Source organism: Melozone crissalis, unplaced genomic scaffold (genome assembly GCF_028551555.1).
Source record: "Melozone crissalis strain CALT ecotype California unplaced genomic scaffold, PUWL_Pcris_2 ptg000045l_1, whole genome shotgun sequence".
NCBI classification, from domain to species: Eukaryota; Metazoa; Chordata; class Aves; order Passeriformes; family Passerellidae; genus Melozone; species Melozone crissalis.
Genome location: NW_026535823.1, coordinates 7,484,467 through 7,506,881, shown reverse-complemented (window position 1 = coordinate 7,506,881; position 22,415 = coordinate 7,484,467). Strand labels below are relative to the sequence as shown.

The following is a 22,415-nucleotide window of genomic DNA, read 5'->3' as shown; positions in this document are numbered from 1 at the left end:
CTTTCCAAGGATATATTCCAAAAGGGATTTTGTTGCCTTCAAGGGGGAAAAAATCCACTGCTCAGCATATTGTGAAATATGCAGAGAGAAGGCAACAAGCTGCCACTGCATGTCAGATATGTGAAAAGAAATGCTTGATGGAAGATTTTATTTTCATATTTCCAGGAGGTCTCATAAATGCTAGTGATATAAAAAAGAAATTATGAAAACACAATTTTGCCATTTTCTATTTTTTGAGCAACATTTTCATCGATGTCCTTATTTATTTTGATAACCTTTTTAATTCTGAAAGATGAAATTACACTGCAGGAACTGCTACATTTTTTTTTCAATGTCAGCAACCAGATCACCTTAAAAGAAAATTGCTGTCATTTAAATTGTTTAAATGGAGTGTTCAGGTTTCCAAAGATACTCAGCAGCCAACCACACCAAAATTATGGCACAGGCAATGTATGATCATGTTCTTATGCTTGTTGTCAGAATCCAGAGGCTGTGGATGGTTTTGGGGGTTTTCTTGATTTTCCTAAGTTTTAAAGCAGATCATGATCTCTGGAACATGCTCAATTGCCATTCAGTGTTGTATGTCAGAATTAGTTTCTTTGTATATTAAATTTTTAACACTCCCAAAATCTTCCCAAATGTGTAACACAGCAAATTTTTTATCTGCACCATCCTCAGCACTGCTCCAACCATAAGCTGTGGAAGTCCCACCTGCTTCCAAAATGTGAGAATATTTTCAAGGAATATTTGACACTCTTTATTGAGGGAAACAAATGACATCCAAGTGTTTAGGTCAAACTTTTTTTCTGCAATACAAAGGTGGAGTTCACTGAGATGAGGTAGGAGAAACACCTGGACAAGAAGGTGTTCCTGTATTGGGGCAGAAGGGGAACAAGAAAATTGGCAATATTAAAGAACAATTGAACACTGAAAAGGTGAGGAAGGCTGCAGGCACACTCGAGAAGGTTGCACAGCTTTAATCTAACGTGGGTGGACTCCACAGCCTGGAATCTCAGGGAAACTGAGTGACCTGTGAAAGCAGCAGGTCAGACTGCATCACCAGTTTTTTATTATTTCTAGTTGTCCTTTCAGGCTACAAAGGCTACTTCCATGCACATCAGGAAAGGTAAATGGAGCCCTGCTTGATTCCATTAGATATTTTTAGTGTTAGTAGTAAGAACACAGCTTATTGGAATGATGGTCTCAGGGAGCACTTTGCTTACACAATAATTCAGCCAAACTCCTTAAGAAGTTAATGAAATTTGTTAATAAAGGTTGAACAGCTTTCATATGGATTTTTGATAAGGAAACAGCTGCTCATTTTCTTGGTAGTAGAGTCTGGAGGCCACAAGATCTGATAAAGGATAAGCAGATGGTTCAGAGTAAACAATTTGAAGGAAGCTCTTGTAATTTTTTAAGATCTTGGTACATAACCTGACACTAAGAGGTTATACAAAGCTCATTGAGCTAATAATGATCAAATATTTATTGCTGGAGGGCAGCTAGAGAAATGAAAAAGGCAGCCAAATTTACTGAGGGATAAATAACATACTGCTGCACATCTTTCAAAATGGGATTTGAGTAATTAAAAAGTGCCAGAAGAGCCTGAGTGAAATGCAGTCTGCACATAAGGATAAAGAGAACTAGCTGAGCTGGGATGTGTTTGGTCATGTAACCTGCAACAGCCAGAGGGACTCAAAGAGAATTGTCACTACCAGCAGGCCCAGATTGCAGATCAGAGTCTTCCTGTGTGGAAAACAGGACAATTCTTTGATCAAAGAATGGCTGAGATGGGGAAGAACCCCTGGTCCAAACCCCTGCTGAGGCAGGGCCACCTAGACCCAGCTGCCCAGGACCATGGCCAGTCAACCTTTGGAGAACTCCAGGAGAGGAGGCTCCACAACCTCCCTGTGCCAGCACTGGGTCACCCTTAGTGAAAAACTCTTTCCTGGTCATCAGAGGGAACCTCCTGTGTTCCAGTTTGTTCCCATTTCCCCTTCTCCCGTCGCTGGGCACCACTGAAAAGAGCTTTGCTCTGTCTTCTTGGCACCCACCCTTCAGCTATTTAATACATTGTCCCTGAGCCTTCTCTTCTCCAGGCTGAGCAACCCCTCTCATCCTTTCTTCAAAAAAAAAAAAAACCATTCTTCAGTTGTTTTATCTTGAACAGACAGGAGGAGAGATAACACAGAGAATAAACAAACTCTCTTAAATAGAATATTTACTTTTTCCTCTTTAAACTAAATCCTGCCCACAGTGAATGGCCTCAAATGACCCCAGTAAGTTTTACATGTCAGTATTAGGGAACAAGATTTGTTTCTGGAGTCAGAAGACTGGTTTGTAACATCTAAACTAAGAAAGGGTTTGGAAGCAGAAAAGGTAAAAAATTAATTCTGTTGTATTTGCCTTTAGTTGACTCTGGAATTCACAGTGTTGTAGAAGGGAATTAATGAGTTCATTAATCCCTCTGCCATTAATAGTAGATTATATGGGCCAGCAGTGACTGCTCTGGATTATTTTGCCCCTGGCTGCTCAGACTGAAATTACTACATAATCTGGCCTCCTTTCTAGTGAATTTATTTTTTTATTATAAATAGATTAGAATAAAGCAACATACTATTATCTAAGAAGCTGATTTCCACTGATTTAGACAAAGACTTAGCAGTTTTCCAGTGTTCCTTAATAAAGGTCACTTTTGTTGCCAGAACGTGCTGCTAACGTGGATCAGATCACACTGATATTTTTTAATAATTTTTCATTGTGGAAATAGTGCTCAAGCTCCAAATGTTTCAGAATATGTCTCAATGGGTATAAAAATCTATATATCTATGTGTATATATATATACATATATATAGATCAGTGTGGCTGGAAATGCTTACAGATCATGTGTGACAGCACTGGAAGAGCTGCTCAGTGCTAATATATGATTTATATGAGGTTGGTTGCTCAATGACTAAGTTATCAATCAAAAATTCCCATGCCAGCTTTTTTCCAAGTTCAGACCCATACAAGGTTACCTATCTCATCTTCCCATGACCATCTTTATGCAAAACACTTTATGAGATAAAAGCAGAAATATTAGAAGTTACCTCTGAGTTGTGGAAGTCATGCTTGGTATATTTATTAGATTAAAAATTATTTAAATATTTCAAGGGCTAAAGAGGGGAGCGTGGCATATGTCTTAATGATGTTAATAACCTAAATTTCGCACTTCTTAGTAACCACACCTACAAGCAATTACCAAATTGACAGATATATGTGAAGTTGGCATTTTAGTGATTCACCCAGCAGAGCTAAAGAGTCTTTTAAAAGCCCAGAATTTAACTCTTACTAATTTTCCCCGACATTCGTGTCACAGACCTGAGCATAGGACTAGAAATGTAGCTGACAGTGATTCAAACTCATAATTAACTTGATGTCCATTATACAGCTCGCTGTAAGAACCCTCCACAGACCCAGATGTGTGTGTTCTTCCAGCTTGACTAAAATTGCTGTTAAGTAGGAGTCTGCAAAGAACATTTTTCAGGCACTGAACAATGTCACAGTCCATTCAGATAAGACAAACTATGGCAAATATGTGCCACTCTGAAAAGTCAATATATTTGCCCTAGTTTGCAAAGTAGTAAAAGATAGCATGGCTCCAGAAATAATTAAAAGTGTCCAAATAGTCATTAGGAAAATGCTCCCAAATGTACACAAAACCAACACATTTATTCCTACTTTTACAATCAGAGATGTCTGTGGCCATCCAAGGAGAAATATTGTAAATTCTGATGTCCTCCTGCTAAATGTGAGAATGGGGATGGAAAAAAGGCTTCAGATCTTCTAAACAGACTCAGCTAAAAAACAGCATCAGGTTAAAAATTGCAACAAATGACATTTTAACTGATACAGGGTCTCTTGAAATTACCTGTTCTCTTGAGCTGAGGAATCAGTCTTTAACAATAAAACAAGATAAAAATGAATGTGTATAAAGTACTGTTCACTCACACTGTTTTACTGATATTTATTCTGCCCTTCCCTTAACTACTGTATGGTTTTCCTCCTTTTCTCTTCTACTGTTTTGTTCTCTTTCTCCAACACAACTCGTTAGAACCTGTGATCTTTTTGTATTTTTTCTGACTTTTCCTTATCTTCCTCAATTTATTTTTTTTATCCTCAACAATTTTTCCCAGGTCTGCTGAGCTCTCCTTACTTTTCCCACCATCTGGCCAGACAGCTGTTTGTGATAGCACTGAACAAGTGAGTTGTGAAAACAGTTGTTCAGAAGCTGATTTTACCTGTAACTCCCATTCTCTGTGGGACAGGAAGTTCTGATGATCAGGACAGATGAAATGATGTATGAAACTGTGGATTTTTTGTTGGTTTTTTTTTTTTTTTTTTTTTTTTGTTAAGGTTGGGATTAAATTAATGAGATGGTATTTTTGGTTTGGATTTAGATATTTATTAGATTTTATTTATATTATAGTTACAGTTATTATTATATTATTATTATATTTATATTATAGTTATTTCTATAGAACTCACAAGCAGTGAGTTCTATAATATTTTATTTTAATAAACTAAAAATGGAGTTGTATTTTTCTTTGTATAAATGGAGAAAAATTTTTAAGGATAAACTGGTTTTAAGAAATTAAATTATTTTTACTTTAAACTCAGTAACTAATTATTCATGGTTTGTAATGTGGGTTTTTTTTATTTAATTATACAATACTACTTAAATTCATGAAGAAGGTGAAGAAAAAGGACTAGTTACTGTTTTAAAAATTCCAAACATTCTAAAAATTTTAAAAATTGTTATATATATTACTATATTCTAAAACTTTAAGATTTTTTTACTATGTGACAGTATATACTTCTATTCAAAATATATGCTAGTTACTGATTTAAACCTTCTATCTTGTTATATATATTACTATATTCTAAAACTTTAAGGTATTTTACTATGTGATATTATATACTTCTATTTAAACTATATACTTAAGATTTTAGTTCTATTATTTAAGTTTGGAAGTTTTCTTTGTGGTCTCAGGTTAAATGTAGTGTTTTCTTGGGAGTTATTTTTTGTCATAGAGTTATAGAAAGTCTAAAATTTTTAGTAATTAGGGTTCTGACATGAAACAAACCTTGATAGATTAAAGAAAAACTAATGTGGTGTCACACCATCATATTTTCTGAAAAATCCTCTTTGCCCGGGATTCTCCTCCTGGGGAGCTGACAAGCCTCAGAGAAAAAGGAAAACAATACTATCCCATTTCCTTCTCCCTGTTTTGCTGCTTTGGAATGTGATTTGGAGATTGTTTATCCAACATGTGAATTGTATTGACTTAATGACCAATCAAACAACCACCTGTTGGTAAACAATCTCCAAACCACATTCCAAAGCAGCAGAACACAGGAGAAGCAAATGAGATAATCTTGTTTTCATTTTTCTCTGAGGCTTCCCACTCCCCAGGAGAAGAATCCCGGGCAAAGAGGATTTTTCAGAAAATATGACAGTGACAACGTGGCATGAAAAAGTTGGAAGAACATGGATGGGGTCAGTTGGAACATGAACCAATCTATGAGATATAGGCAAAGAGGGGGGGAAAATAAATTTTTAAAAAAAACCTCACCGGATTCTTCAAATTCACTGTTGTAGGCATTCCAGGTCTCACTTATGCGGAGCAGGTTCTCTTCCATGGCTTGAATGTCCATGTAGGGACAGTTGCACTCGGGGAATTTGGGGCCACACTGGCACCAGCAGTCATTGTCCTTGCAGATGAACTCCCCCTCTGAATTGCAGGCAATGTAGCTCAGAGCTGCCTGCACAAAGTGCTCCTGCAGGTACTCAGGAAGGATGACCTGAAGACCTGTAGGAAATGGAGGAAATATTTTGGTGTGAAATGCAAAGGAAGTTCTGGAGCTGAGCAGCTTCACCAGCTCACATAGCAAACAAACAAAGAGTTATGAAAACCAAAAATATATGGAGTTTTTAGGAGGATTTGTACATCTGTCCAGCACTTATACCATGTCATGTATTTCCTTTCTTAATAATTATTTTCAGGCATATTCCTCACATTTCCCTCTCAGCATGGAACATCCATCCACTAATGAGTAACCTGTATTCCTCTGAGAGAGAGTTTATTGTTTTAATTTTCCTAGGGGGATTGGGTAACTTCAGCTTCTCCTTGCTGAGTGAACAGCAGCCAGAGCCTTGCAGCAGGAAATCACACAGCTGAATTATAATCCTGATGCCAGCAATAATGCAGATTCTGAAAATGCTGATGAAGGGAAAGCAGCCCTGAGAGACAGAGTGAAGAGACAGCATAATCAGGAAAAGAGGTGTAAACATTTCCATCCAAAATTGGGCTTGTTTTCCATGCTTCTTTTGGCACAAGATGTAGCTTGTCTAAACAATTCATTATCTCCTGTGATTCTGTCGGGGCAAACTAAGAAGGAAGGGCAAAATTGGGTTGGATTAAATCCTTGAAAAATAAAATTTGGCTGGTTATTTTTCTAGCATTGGTAGCAAGTTGCTGTGGGACAGTCAATTGGATGTGAAGGGTAGGGCTACAAAATTTTGAGTAAAAATATTCATTCTTAAATCTACTTCAGTTTTAGCATGGAAAGGGTGCAAAGTCCAGCTCCTGCGGGGCCTCAAAAAACTCCTGCAACATGTGTTCCAAATAATTTCTCATCATATGAATTTGGTATTTGGTGATATAAGTTTTTTCTCCACAGGCACTTGGATGATTTCACAGAGATTTATTCCTTATTTTTAAGTATATACAAAACTACAGCTATAACAGGAATTTCAGAACCTTTTCAATTGCTGAAACCTGGTCTGGCTGTGCTTCCTTCTGTCTCCTGTCAAAATTTGGAAAACTCTGCTACTTTCTTGTGAAAAACCATTCTTTTTTTCAACCATAGAGGATGTGAAAGGAATAGAAAGCCCAGCTCAATTCTTCCATTAAAGAGTTTATACAGTTCTGATAATACATTTCTCCACAGTCTGAGAGATGCAAAGATTATTTTCAAGATTTTAACAAAAAAACATCATGAATATGCTGTATACTGTCAAAAATCATGTTTTCTGGAAATATTCATGGCATCCCAGTAGAAATGACAAGTTTTTTGTAAAAAAAAAAAATCCTCTCTGGGAAATAATTTTATTTTTAATGGATTTACCTCATTCTGGGAAGAAAGGAAAGGGAGAAAACACATATTGATATTTTAAGGAAGAGTCACAGAATCCTGGACTATCCTGAGACTGAAGGGACCACAGGGATCATCACCTCTGAGAGCTGCTCTTAGTATCACCAACCACCTCACACTCTTTGTCCAAGTGATTTACACACTGATATAGAAAACTTTTAATCTTGGAAACAATTGTATATCTACTTTCAACTGCAAATTAAGAATTGTATGGCTCTGTCATGGCATAGAGTCAGAGGTGTGCACAAATACACACATTAAAGAGGATTTAGTGGGTGTTTTCATAGTCATAATTTGCTCATGCTTTTTTTTTTGTTACTGAAAATAAAAATTATTAATGGCCTAAGACCATAAAGGGGGATTTTTCAAAAATTCTTATGTCTTAATATGCAGGTCAGGAAATGCTTCTGCTGGAATTTTGAAAAAAAATATTATTTACAAATGATGACTCTCTTCTTCTTTTTGCTTCCTCTTTCTGCTTCTTTGTATTTTTCATTTTTATTTATACACAATTATTACTATTTTCCTAATGAGTGAGATTTTAACCTTCCAAGTTGTTTATTTTTTTTAATTCCCAAGACTTTTTAATTCCCTGATTTAGAGTATTTGAAAATGTATATCCTGTTTTTCTGGTGACTCCCATCAATTTTGGTGCAACAAGTGCAGGGGGTGTCAGCTACTGCTCAGCATGTGCAAAGCAGGCTGAGCACACCAAATGTCACCCCCAGCTTGGTGGAATCTCTGGGAATTCAGGCTGTTAAAGAGATGTGCCAGTGGATGCTAAACGGGGATGCAAAATATTAACAGGGCTACTCAAATTATTTTCTGATGGGTGCAGAAATTGTTTCCATTTCAAAGGCACCACGAGGTACTGACATTTCCTTCACTTTGGCTGCAACATACTCATTGCACAGAAACACACAAAAAAATTAGGAAAATGACCTTTTATGAGGAGGAAGAAAGAAAAAAAACACCAAATAGCGTGATAAATGTCACCCCATTCCAAAAACAAATTAATGAAATTGCACCTACATACCTTGCAACTGAATCTTATTTTCAGGACTCTGAACCAGAACAGAGCTGACAGAATCTAGGTTGTCATAGTTACTGCAGCCGAGGGGACCCGTCCGTGTCTCTGTCACCTGGTGGGAAGGGAGAAGCACTCACTGAAATATCCGAAGCAGACTGAGCAGTTCAGAGGATTGTTTCATAAAGTTTCCCCCTATTTCAGCCAGAAAAGCACATCAGACTTAATTATGGTGACATAATTAAGAATATGTGAATATGCATAATTAATAAATAACAATTTAATTGCCAAAAGGGTGAGTGCAAATGTTTTAGCAGCAGGGAATGCTGTTTGTACCACAGAGAATCCTTACAAACACCTCACTATCACAATACTACACAAATACTACAGTATACAATGCTAGAGTGGTGTAATGCCACACCAACAGTCTAAAGACAATTTCTTTTCCATAGCTGTAGGAATTACAATGAGTTTGCTAAATACTCAGTTTATAAAATAAAATAATAATAAATAAAATTACAACAACAAAAATTATTATAAATATATATAAATATATATTCTATATCCATATCTTATATTATACTTTTTATTCTTATTAATATAATACATTTATATATTCTTAATTATAAATATTATGTATTATTAATTATAACCATAATTAATGTTATATTATATATTATTATATATTATGTTAATAATTATACTATAGATAACGTAATATAATCTAATATATAATTATTTCTATAACGTATTATATATAGTACATATAATAAATATAAAAATAATAACAATGAAAAATAATAATAATAAAATATAAATACTAAGTTTATTAAAATGAGAACTCTGGTTTTCCCCTCTTGAAAGTCATGCACGTGAAAAGTTCTGCTTGAAGTCATGAGAAAAGCTCTGACTTTTCCAGTGAAGAAGATCAATATTTGGAATTAAAAGCCCTTTATGAGCTGTATTTATAATGGTGGTAGTGGTGAGATGTGGTTTTTTTTCATAAGGGAAGGGCCTAAGTTTAGGCACAAAATTCTGAATATTCTGTCTGTTGTAATCACCAAATCCATGGCCACAGAACCAACATACAGCAAGTTTATCAAACCAGGACCTCCACAAGCAGAGCTCTGGCTTAACAGTGAAGGTTTTTATTTGGGAGAGAGCAGTTATTTATATCATTGAATCATTAGTGTTGGAAAAGCCTTTTGAGACCTTCAAGTCCAAACATTAATCTATGTCCTAAGACCCATACCATGGTTTTTGAACACTTCTAGGAATGGTACTTCCACCACTGTCCTGGGAGCAACCTGTACCAGTGACTGGCCATCCTTTCAGTGAAAAAATTTTTCCTAATATCCAACCTAAATGTCTGTCCCTGGTGCAACTTGGTGAGTAAACACATTTAAATAAATTGAAAAAAAAAGTTATTAATTTATCTGCTTCCTGGAATATTATATATAATTCTAAAGTGTCAACAATTTCTTTCTAAAATCAGAAGTACAACTAATCTCTCTGTCATGCAGCTCCCAAACCGTTCTCAGCCACTCTCCTGGAATTTCCTACTTCTCTTCCTTTGCTTGTTTCAGAAATTGTGGCCAGATTTACGCTTATTTTGTATCTGCCCCAGCTTTGAATACAACCACTGCTATTTTCTGTTACTTCAGGTATCATATTCAGCTCTGTATCTCCTGGAGACTCAGCCTAAATTACAGGGTGAGGAAGTAGATTTCAAAAATGCAGACGTGAACTGAGCAAGTGCCAGCCATGCAACCAGAGAACCAATGTGAATTGTAAAAAACAGAAGGGAAATGGAAATTTGAACAGTCTGATTTGATGGGAATATGAAGGTTTTCTGATATAAACCCTGATTTTTCATGTTGCTGACGGTTCTCTGGCTCACCCACAGCCTGTGGGTGGCTGCAGCTGGGCTATGATGTCCTTGAAACCTACTGAGTTGATGTTCTTCTGAGATTTCACATTCTTCTTGCCCTTTTGCAAAGAATATATGAGATTTCCTGTCGTTCCAAGATCCTGGCACCTTTCCATCACTTTGAGGGTGGACAGCCCATGGAGAGGACACAGAACTGGCCCACACCAAACCTGTGAGCAGAGCTCAAGATGCATGAGGAAAAGGGACCAAGCCAGGCTGTGTCCTCTCTGCAAGTTTGGCAATCTTTAATATTTATGACAGCAGCAGATTTGGCATGGTTTTTGCTTAATCATCCTGAATCAGCACAAAGACTCCAGCAGGGGAATGAGATTTGGATTGGACATGGCTGGAATGAAAATTGGTGTTTGATTCTTCAGTCCTCTGCCAACAAGTAGTCTAAAATTCCATTCTAAAATATTATTTTTTTTTTGGAAGTACCTCCAGTTCATAAATAGAATCCTAATCTCTTTATACAATAAAAAATAGTGCTACCTAGATTAAATAAGAAAAATAGCCAGAAGACAAAAAGAATGGCGGGTAAGTGTTGCAAAGAATGTTATCCTTACTCTGACATATTATGCTCATCATTCACCTATGCAATTCTTTATTTAAAGATCCATTTATTTTAATGTTGTTTTCGTTTGCACAATATTATTATGGCTTTCAAGCATTTCTCTATAAGGCAATGCAGCTTCATAAAGTTATATGGAATGTATAAACTATAAAGCAAATATTGCAATTCCTATCCATTCCTATTACTCTTTTATGCCCCCTGAAATCACAAAATAAGGAAGGGTGGTAAGTAGCTTTGTAGTTATTGTGCCCCTTTTTGTTCATATTTCTTCACTCTTATCTGAATTATGCCAGACATGGGTAGAGACTGCCACTGTTTTGTGTGATAACATTTATGAGTACATTGATTCAGAAGAAAATTATATAGAGCAGTTTTGATATGAATTACCGACAATCATTGCAGTGAAGCAATTAAAATTAATAATAATAACAATAACAATAACAATAATAATAATAATAATAATAATAGTAGTAGACAATGCTCTATAAATAAGGACCTTTTCTAAATGTTCATTTTTTATTCCAATCTATACATTTATATTATTCATCCTTTTACTTTCCCAGGTACCTTCACACCCTCTGTCAGCTGCCTTGCTCTGGTACTCTTCTGCATAGAAAATACATTGCAACCAGAAATTCAAAATTAATAGTCTCAGTATGTAAAAAAGAAATGCTAAAGAACATAAAAATCATCCAACCTTCACCTTTTGATGGATGACAATTCTAGTCAGAGGTCAGAGCCATGCAGTTACATATGGTTTTGTATACACAAATCCTACTCCACAAAGATTGCAAATGAGAAAAAATTCTGAATGATTTATTAATGAAAGTTTCAAATTTCTATCAAATTTTCAGACCAGATGAAAGGATTTGATTTTCCTAAATTATACAGGTACAGACTGGCTTGGGTTGGAAGGGGCTTTAAAGAATATCAAGTTCCAACCCCTACCACAGGGACATTTCCACTAGGCTGAGTTGATCCAAGCTCCATCCAACCTGGTCTTGCACCTTTTGGGGTAACTTTGGTGATAAAAAGGCAGACTAGAGAAGAAAAAAAATATTTTTGAAATTAAAAAAATACATTAATTCTGTATTGAGCCAATGGTTACTGATGATTTTACATTTTTTGTTTCAGCAACAATAGGAATAAAATTGGAAAGGCAATGGCACGTCTTTAATTATCTTCCAAGCAGAGAAGTGTGACTATGCTCAGTCCCAAGATCACAGCTGAAAACTGTTCTGTCAGAATGTGCATGAAAAAAAAGATAGACCAAAAAGAGGAGAGGGACAGGTAATAAAATAGAAATTCAGATTATGCTGGGAGGTAGCATTGTCCAGAAGTGACTAACACTGTGCAAAGAGCACCAGAACCAATGTTTGTTTTGCATGACCTGCAACCCACAAAGAACATTAACTCACAAAGCAAATCACCACAGAACAAAGTTATTCCATAACCAAAACCCCCTAAGAACCAGTAAAAACCACCTGTGAAATCACCTGACACGAAGCAGGCAGGATGCTCTCCAGTGCCTTGTTTTCAGAGATTATCACAGAACAGGTGTCCCTGGGCAGCAGAGTTTTCAGTTCCCAGAAATAAACTCTAACATTTGGCATTAATGAGAAAAATGCCTACAGTTTTCAGTCAGTTAAATCTCATAACCATGGTGATAATGACCCGATTATGAGTTCACTGAGAACATACCTCCTAGCACTTAAGCAGGGCTGAATTCTTGTGATATCAGTGGGTAGTATTTCCCTGGGAAACAGCCTGCTTTTTTTTCTCCATGATAATTAAGCCAACAGAAGACTTTCCTAATAAAAGGGAAATACATTTCTGCAGAGATTTTGCTCCTGGTGAGTCCTTTTAAGCACATGTAGCTAATATTCCTAACGAAGTGCCCATGCAGAGGTGGTGTGTGCCTTGCATAAAGGACTGTCCTCTTCAGCAGGACTCCTTAAAAATGGCTTTGGCTTCTGAGGATGAGAACTGAGCCAGCACAAAGGAGGATGAGGCAATGCTGGTCACTGCAGAATAGGCAGCTGTGCTCACATTCACACAAATCTCTTTAATGCTTGAAACATTCAAATAAGGATTTAGAGCAAACTCCTCATATCTGCATGAGGGAGACAGGTCTGTTCTGAGTGGCTGTGTTTACAGAAGACGGGGCAAAAGTCTGGAATGGGGAGAAATTTGGATTCTCCTGAATAACATGATGACAGTACCTGGTGATCTTCAAGGTCTTTTCCAACCATGATGGTCCTGATTCCATCGCCCTCCTACCAACCTCACCTTCAGCCCATGCTCCCACCCCCTGTAGTCCCTGCCCATCCTGCAGTCAATGCTCTTTTCACCTTAAAAAAGAGTTGATCAAATAAACAGCCACTAAATGTACTTTCTATTTAGATGTGCATCTCCTGCCAACTCTTTTCTTTCTTTTCCCCCAGGCTTGATAGTTTTTCACAAAAGCACCTTTATTCCGGCACTTCCCTTTGCCACACAATAGTTGCTGCTCCACTGCCCTATTTTTGTCATTGAACATATTAAAAAACTCCTGCTAATGAGTGTGTAATTAAAATAAATCAAATTTTCTGAGTGTTCCAAGCACTGATACTTCTCAGCTAGGGGCTAGATGAACATTTCTGAAGGAGGTACAGACAAACCAGAAACATTCACAATGTCAGAGGTTGGATTCATGTTTTCAACATGATTTTTTTAATTGCCAGGAATCTAAAACAATACCTCAAAGGCATGACATATTTTGAACAGATTTTCTAGCAGCATAGGGCTGACATTTTAATTTGAAGAGCCCCCTAACTCAGGAGACCTGGAAAGACTCCCATCCTATTTTTCTGTCATCTGAAAAATGGAAGAGGAACAGTAAACTTGATCTTTCTGCAAAAGAGATAATTGCAAAATTTCCATTAACTTCATTAAAAGGGAAATAGGGACTTCTTTCAAGTTTCTGGGCAAGGAGATTACTTTGAATTTTACTGAATGCAGCACTAAAGCTCCCCAAGAGATCAGTCTAATCCTTCAATTCTGCACTGCTTTGTTTCTACACTCCCAGGAATTCACTGTGAACCAGATTGTTACCTTAAAATAACAAGGAAATTGAAATGCATTCTCTTTACATAAAGCATTAAATACCTCAGAAACCAGAATATTTCAGGAACTGGAAATGAGCTCACACTATTTGAATTCTCCTCTGCTGCAGCTGCTGAAAATGCTATGATTTTTTAAGGCTGTTCAGGTCAGTCTGATAGGGAACAATCCCCTTTCTGCTCAAGTCTATTCCCCACTATCTCAGGGAGCAATATATTGTCTGTGAGCTCCAGGAGAATCCACAATACTGGAACAAGTCTGGCAGCACTGATAGCTCTGGCATCACAGCCACGATTTTCCCTTTTCAAGGACATTTTCAATCCACTGCCTGTCAGGTGCCACATTCCCATGCAGCCTTCTGGATTGCAACAGGGAAGTTTGCAGGAAATGAGGCTGCTGGAAAACCAGGCAGGGCAGCCCTGCCAGAGCCTTTATTTCCTGCACTTTTAGAAATCAAAGGTGCCTCAGCCTCATACAGAGAATAAGGACAGGCTTTATCTGCAAAAGAGCAGGTTATCTCTTTTAATTAATCTTGAAGAGATGACAGTGAAGTTCTCTTACAGAGAAATAATAGAGTTAGCAAAAACTTAATAAAAAACAGAGGATTTTGTTTCAGTCTCCATTTAGCTACTTCTGCTTGCCCATATCTTACTTAAATTAACACTAATATTATTTTTTTTCTCAGCTTTTATTGCCTAAAGAGACAGCTGAGCAACAAACAGCAAATGAAATCTATATATTTGCTTTAAAAGCTAAAATTAGAAACAGAGAGAACAGCACAGATACAAATTAAAATAATATTTCAAGTCCATAAAAATCTCAAGGTATCTGCAGAAAGCAAAAGCATAGATGCCTCCTTAAGAAAAACCCATTTCCCAGCTTTACATCCTTGTCCAAACATAATTGCATTATTATATAAGGGACAAAAAGCTCCAAAGAATTTTGGGGGCTCATGCTGTACAGGTTAAATGTGTTATTACATTTAACCCAACTGCAAAATCCCATGCAAGGACTTCTCAAGAGTTTTGAGTACAGGGTTTGTATCTTCATGGGCCAGCTCCATCAGGCACTGCTGAGGCCACTGGGATTTTTCACTGTGTCCCCATTCGTTTCAAGAAGACAGAATGATTTGCCTTTTTATAAAACTCACAGATATTATTAGCCTCTATTTATAAAAATCACAGATATTGTCATAATAATACTGCAGGTGAATGGAATTTATTTTTTTTTATGTTGGAAAAGTATGAATAAAAAATATAGTCTTTCCTAATTCAGGATTAAAAGTTAAAATGTTCCTTTTCTTTTTGATGTGTCAGGAAAAAGATCCTCTTGGTAAATATAAAAATTATCTTTGGATCATTTGGCAACATTATACCTTTAATGTGATTAATTTTTAAAATCCTGTATATCCTATTTCTAAGAGAAAAATAAAATTTAAAAAAAAACCTCAAACTTGTGCCAAAGAAAAAATGTGATGGGTTAACATTAGGTCCAAAAAGAACATGAAAGGCATTTAAAGCCTTGAAGCTTAAAAATCAAAATGATAAGGGCAGGTTAATTAAGAATTTAATTTTCCATACAGAGAATCTAGAGAATTTTACCTTTGATTATACATTTCTGTGAAATTCTAAAACTTGCCTGCAATATTCTTTTCAGTAACATCTCTAACTAATTTAAGCTGTTTCCAGGTGTTAGATTTGCTGCCCAGAAACTCCTGAGTTATTTGTGCTGCCGATGGCACTCCAGCTCAGCACACCCTGCCCTCCCCCTGGCAGTCACATCTGCAGCAGGACATTTCTCATGTCCATTTTATTTTGCCATCAAACTCCCCCTCCTGGGGTTGTCATCCCAAGCTCTCACAAGGAATCACATTAGTGTCCATAACAGGGGTGTCTGCCTGGCTCAGAGATGTGTGCAGGGATTTATTTTTAGGTTATATCCTCATTACTTCCCACCCATTTATTCCCTCTGGTAAATGATTGTAGCACATTTGCCCTTTCTGTCTCATTGGTATGGCCAACTCTCAATTTAGAGTTTTGCTGAACTCTGGCTTTTATGCAACTTGGCTTTTAGAGTGTTTTCCTGCATCTTTGCAGACCTACTACAGACCAGGCAGCTACAACTGATCTATAATTTAATCATTAAATACCTATCAGTTGTTCAAGCTAAATGGAATTTAGCTTTGCTAAATTTGTGTTAGAGAAGAAAAGCAACTTAATACTGAAGCTTTAAACTTCATTTCATATGGCTGCTTCATTCATATGGAAAGTTCTGTCAGGGAACCGAGTGACTCTCAATATTGTTATTTCATGAACAAAACTAGAAGAGATATTTTAATGTACAGAAAGCTGCTCTTAGAATTAGGCTCTGAGGGTAATGTTACCCAGACTGACTGCTGAGCCCAGCTGGAAAATCCCTCACATCATCCTTATTCATGGGAACAGAAAGACCTATCAAATACCAAGACCTGTTCATTAAAACATACATGAATGTGTCTTACTATGGGTAGGAAAAAATATTTAGAATATAGAATATAGGATCATATCCAAAGGGTTTTATTCATTCTTTTCTTGTCCTCACATAGATGAGCCAATGGCAAGGGCAAAGAATGATGTATCATAAGGGCAGGTGCATTTCTTCCATCAAAAAATCAGAAAAAGAGAGAGCCAGAGTTCCTATGAGCACAAGAATCTAGGGAAGGAGGGAAGTTCAGAAGGGAAAAGAGGAACCCTATGAAAAGAAAACAGCAGTTATTATCAGGACTGTGGAGCCCTGCGGAAGTGAAAGGACTTTGCTCTGCTCGGAATTGAAAGCAACTCCACCACCTGCAGGTTTTGCTGTGTTTCTATGCAGATAACCATGTGAGGTGGGACATTCCTGGATACCCAGCTCCTTTCACAATATTGTAGGTGAAAAACCCTTTGACAAGAGTTGTTTTCTCAATTCAAGGTCCTGCACATGTAAATATCTGGATTAAAGTCATATATGCCACTGTATAGTTCCTTTATTCCCTTTTGCTATCAACATGTTTATCTTGTATGTATGCAAAATTATTTCTAAGCCATTGCACAGTGGTATCAGGGTAGAACTCTCAGGTCACACACACTACAGACTTATCAGTTTGGGATATCAAGGAAGGACAGATCCTCCCCAATGTAAACCAATACCAGAGAAAGAAAAGCAGACCAACACATTTTATTTTTTATGCCTGAAGGAACATGGGCTATTCATTTATTATGAGCTCAGTATTCTTGTGAATGTTGTGTTTCAAACAGGGAATTGGACTAAGAGCAAACTCTACCTAAGTAGACTAAAACATGACAGGAAAAATATTTCAATAGTAATCTTCAAACCATTTTCTCTATTATCATCATGGTTTTATCATCACCTAATTTTGCACATCAGCTAATTTTACACATTGAGGATTTCATGAAAAGCTGAAGAGAAAACATGGAATGATTTTTCATTTGCCAGGCTCTAGATACACTTGGAGAAGATAAAATAAGGTTTCCTTGTAAATTTACGTATTATTTGGAAGACATCTATATCCTCCACTTGCTGGAATTATTATAAATGTTGGAAAATTTTGAACCATTATAACCATGACAAAAAAGGGCCTTTTTATTATTTTTTTCATGTTACTTTCAATAAAATTCAAAGGAAGAGTACCCAAAGCCCACGAAATGCAGTAGCTATTCCCTGGGAATTAAAGGGTTAAATTTGGCTATCCAGGAGAGATGATGAACACAGTTTGATAAATGGGAAGATGGTAGTTGAGGCTGGTTTGTGAAAACCCTGATCTCAGTGATACCAACATGAATGAGCAGCAACTTCCTTGACTCACTGATGTTTATTCCTTGGATAAGGTCAGAACCTCGCCATGAAAAATCAGAATAATTTTTTTTATTTTGCTCACTGGATTCTGCTACAAAGCCTGCAGAGCAGCTTCCAACCTTTCAGGCATTAAAGATCTGGAAATAATGATCACTCCATAGTGTAGAAAGTCTCCTGGATGAATAATAAAACCTTTCTTAAACCCTTCTCTGCTTCAGCATGTAGAGGCATTATGTGCATTATCTTGTAAGAGATTAAATTATAGTTTTGCTGTCAGACATGCAAATTCTGCTGGAACTCTGTGAGAAGGTTTACAAGGTAAAAATAACAGTGAAGTGCAAAAGACAGCAATGATATAACTCTCAGTGCCAGTTAGCTGTGAAGGATTCCCACACAAGGGGTAATTTTTCACACTAAATGAATAGATCAAAGGGGATGATTGCAGATTGAATCATAAACCATAATAACAAAACATGCAAAAATGTATTATGGCCAAAAAAATCTCTCGGAAAAATAATGTGAAAACTGAAAATTTTCCACAGCCTTTTATTATTCTCTAAGCTGATTTGTTCTGATGCGGAGTCTCTATTGGTCTGAGATATTCTTCCTAATCTGACCTCTGTGCTCATACAAGCTGTTGATACATGCTATCTCCTATTTCTGAGAGCTCAGAGGCAGGGAAATGTTCTCTGAATTTTATAGTCCTTGCTTGACATTCTCTGACCTGCTGGCAAGCAGTAGCTGCCAATTAGAGGGTGTAGGACAGGCAGAGTGCTGAAGTTTCCCAACCCATACACAAGCCAGACAGAATAAAGATCAAATTGAAATCTGTACAAAACTCCAAATTCCTGATGGAATGCTCTGTCTAACTGCACTGTTCAATATGTTCACTGTGGAGCTCTCAATACTAAAACCCTTCTCCATCTTCTGGGTTTATTTACTTTCGTTTCAGTTTTTTAAGGGGGATAAAAAAGAGAGAGAGTATGGAACATTTAAGGAACTGTAGTGTGAATTGTTTATAGGTTTTTGACAACTGTGATGGCAAGTGTTGTGTGAGTGCTGTTAAGGTTTCATCTTTACATATATATATTTATAGCTTGTTCAGGCTTTGGCAGTCTTCATCTCCTTCAGTTTTTTTACTCTCCTCTCTTGACTAAAGTCATAACTAATAGAAGAGCCTTTCAATTTGTTTTGTTCTATCATGTAATCTATTCTATCCTATTCTGTTGTTTGGGGTTTTTTTACTAAGTGGAGAATAGTTACCCAAAATCTTTCCAAAATGCTTATCCAAGCATCTCTATTATGTGCTATTTTATTGTTCTGAAAGCATCTCATGCTGCATTGCCAACAAGCTGGAGATGCTGTAACTCCTTGTGCTCGTGACTCCTCTGCACACTCTGATGCAAAGGTAACAGAGTGCAGCTGCTACTGGAGGCTGCTCAGGGTCTTAGATTAGAAATGAGCGTGTGTATTCAATTCCCATCTTTTAAATGTGGGGCAGTTCTGCTCTGTTCATTGGGCAGGTTTCTTTATCTCCTGTGCAACCAATCTTTCCTCCAGGAAATCTCTTCTGTTCATGGTCCATTAATTATTAATTATATTCTGTCCATGGCCAGTGAGTGTCCCTGCATGGCTGATAAAATTCCATCATCCCATGGGGAGATGCTCTGCCCAGGGGAGGAGCCAAGCATTCCTGCCTGGATACAATCTGAGGTTTGGGACAGCTCAGCAGCCTTTGCCCCCTGCATTGCCAGAGGAGCAGCTTTCTGCTGCCCTGCATTGCCAGAGGGAGCCCAGGCCCATCTCCAGCAGCCCTGGAGCTGCAGAGGAAAACTCCCCCCTTGTGCAGGATCCCTGCTGCAGCAGAACCACAGCTGGCACTGCAGGAGGGTTGAGCCACCATGGGATGGGGCTGGGACACCACCCTGACACACAGGTGGCAGGGCATGATCTGACTCTGGCAGTGTTGGTTTATACTATTCATTTGTATTTTTAATTGTCCTAGTACAGAACTGTTATTCCTACTCCCATATCTTTTCCTGAGAGCCCTTTAATTTCAAAATTATAATAATTTGAAGGGAGTGAGTGTACATTTTCCATTTCATGGGAGGCTCCTGCCTTCCTTAGCAGACACCTGTCTTTTCAAACCAAGACACTAAGACACATCTCTAATGAGTGTCTGGTGAAATTTATATTTCATTTCTTTAACGAAATCAATAAAAATCTGCTGTCACGGGACTTTCCAAAACAATGTTTCCAACTGTGATTTTATACTTTAAAGCTGTTGCTGGGCAAATGTTTTTTCCCACTGTTCGGTCCTTTACAAGGTTTGACAGCTGTACAGTCTTAAATTCTACCCACAAACTGAATGGATAAAGTGAGGGCAAGAAGAGTTCAAGAACTGGATTTCAAAAGCTTCCCAAAAATTGGCTGTTTATACAAAACTGTGCAACCTGTTGAGATTTAGAATTTGCCAGAAATCTGACAAAAGCTAAAGGCTTTATAGTATTTCAGCATTTCTACTTTCGATTACGGCAATTACTTGAATTCACAGAAAAACAGATGCAAATAGGAGGTATAAAGGAAAAAAAATTGAACAAAGCAAGCTTTTTCAGACAAAAAAAAAAAAAAGAAAACAGAAAAAAAAAAGTCTGTATTTCAGTCTGAGTTTTGGCGGAGAAATTAATTTCATTACACTTAAGTTTCCTCTCTAACAGCCCGCCATGAGTCATTCAAGGGTTAATTATAGATAATCAGAGATAGTTACCACCACAACAGAGCCCTGTTCTTTGTAATCTAAACTTCTCAGATAAAACCAAATGCTTAAATCTCTCATAGCAAAGGAAAAAAAAGTGGTTTGGGGAAAGTAAAAAGCAAATTGCACAATAAAATTTAATTGGAATTACAGGGCACGTTCTCAAGGTTGTTTATTCTTTCTCACTCAGATGGAATAAATGGGCTGTAAATAGCTGTAAATAGCTGGTGGAAAATTCAATTTATGCATCTGTTCTTCTGTTACCTCCTGTTCCTTTGTTGCACTGTGGCTGTCCCAGAACTGTTTGGACTCTACAATAACACCTCTGCTGTACTCACCTGGCCCAGCTCCCACAGAAGGAGGTGTATTCTGGGATGGGAGACAATATCCTCCAAGAGACACCTATGGAACAGCCTCACTTCATTAATGGCAATGCTCTAACATAACTGTGTTTATAATTTTGCAGAATGCAGTGAGACTATTCAGTAATATTTAATTTACCGTGCAGCCAAGGTGGTTTTTGTGCTTTAATGTTTTTATGTTTAGGTTCTGCACAACTGTTTGGACTCCTTGCAGAAGTTTGTTAGAGACAGTGCTGAAATTACAGCTTGTAGCAAACTGGAATAGGGGTCATCTGAGAGCTGGGGCCCAGGAAGCAGGGTGAAATCCAGATGTACAGAAATCCAGATGTGGGTGGTACAGCTCTCTGCCACCCACCCACAACCACAAAAATCTCTAATGTGCTGGTAGGAACGTGGCCACACCACCAGGGCCAGCTCAGCAGGGTCATTCTGCCAGCAGGCAGTGACAGGACATGGGAAAAAATGCTGCCTTTATCATCTGTAAAACAACCCCTTTATCTGTATTCTGCTGCCTTTATCATCTGCATTCTGCTGCCTTGATTTGCATTCTGCTCCCACAGCTGGGCAGGGTTTTATTAGACAAGAGCCCCATCACCCTAATAGGTTGTTAATAAGGAGAACCAACAGCCATCCGTGCAGCTGAAGGGAGGTTTTGGTAGGAAAATACCTCCAAAATGAGCGTGCCAAGGAAGTGATGTTGGACGTGTCATATTTCAAACACAACAGGCTGTATGTTCATGTAAATGTTATGCAAATGAGACACAGCCCTCAGGCACCTGGTGAGCTTCCAGAGAGGCCCTGGAGGCTCCAAACTGTTGATTTAGCACATGAGCCTTAGCACTTGCACTGAAATGCATGTGCTAAAATCATACTGAAAGAATCTATGTGTCAGGGACTTTGAAATATATTAAATATTGATACGAACTATGGGCTCTTCCCACGGACATTTTGATTTCCAGTCAGAAAATGTTGCCATGGGATGGTGTTAACTCTTTTCATGTGGAATATTCAGTGGATTGTCTGCATGATTAATGCAAAGCCTCCATCAGCAGCAGCCTCAATCCTACTTTTAAGGATAATTATGTCACGGGTAGCAGGAGAAACAAAAAAATTGCAAGAAAGGACACAGAATTAATATAGCAATTTGTTTAGAAGATACATCACATGTGGATAAAAATTATCTCTTTTTTTAGGAGAAAATATGCTCTTTTTTTCATAGAAATAGGAAAAAAAAGTGGTGTGAGAGTGATGTGGTCTAACCTGAAAAGGGATGCTTATACCAATCTGGAGGAAAAAAGAAGGATCACATATTGGCTTTGTTTGTGGGGGGTTGTGTGGTTTTGGACAAAAGAAATTGTATTTGTAATCTCTCTTCTCAAATAATATTTTAGAGGTGTCCCAGCCATCAAGAGAGCAGTTTCTGAGTACTAGAATCAAAAAACATGTAAGTGTGAAAACAGTTGTGCTATTTTTTTCTAACTCCTGCTGCAGTTTCAGACTGCCCATTGTCACAGGAAATGTGACAAACAATAAGTCAAATAGCAAAGCAAATTAATCCTGTTCATTTAGAAGCCCCAAATTCCAGGAACTTGAGTGGCAGATTTCATTTGTGCACCAGAGTGCTCTGATTTAA

At 37.4% G+C, this 22,415-nt stretch overlaps 1 protein-coding gene across 2 annotated transcripts in view; it reads right to left on the bottom strand.

Moving 5' to 3' along the window:
• Positions 1 to 22,415, bottom strand: part of BRINP3 (BMP/retinoic acid inducible neural specific 3) — a 198,016-nt gene that overhangs the window by 54,008 nt on the left and 121,593 nt on the right. For both annotated transcript variants that reach the window (XM_054285676.1, XM_054285677.1), the window contains exons 5-6: positions 8,235 to 8,340; positions 5,617 to 5,853 (exon numbers count right to left, since the gene is read on the bottom strand). In XM_054285676.1, the coding sequence (XP_054141651.1) occupies positions 5,617 to 5,853; positions 8,235 to 8,340 (343 nt within the window). The remainder of the gene's footprint in view (positions 1 to 5,616; positions 5,854 to 8,234; positions 8,341 to 22,415) is intronic.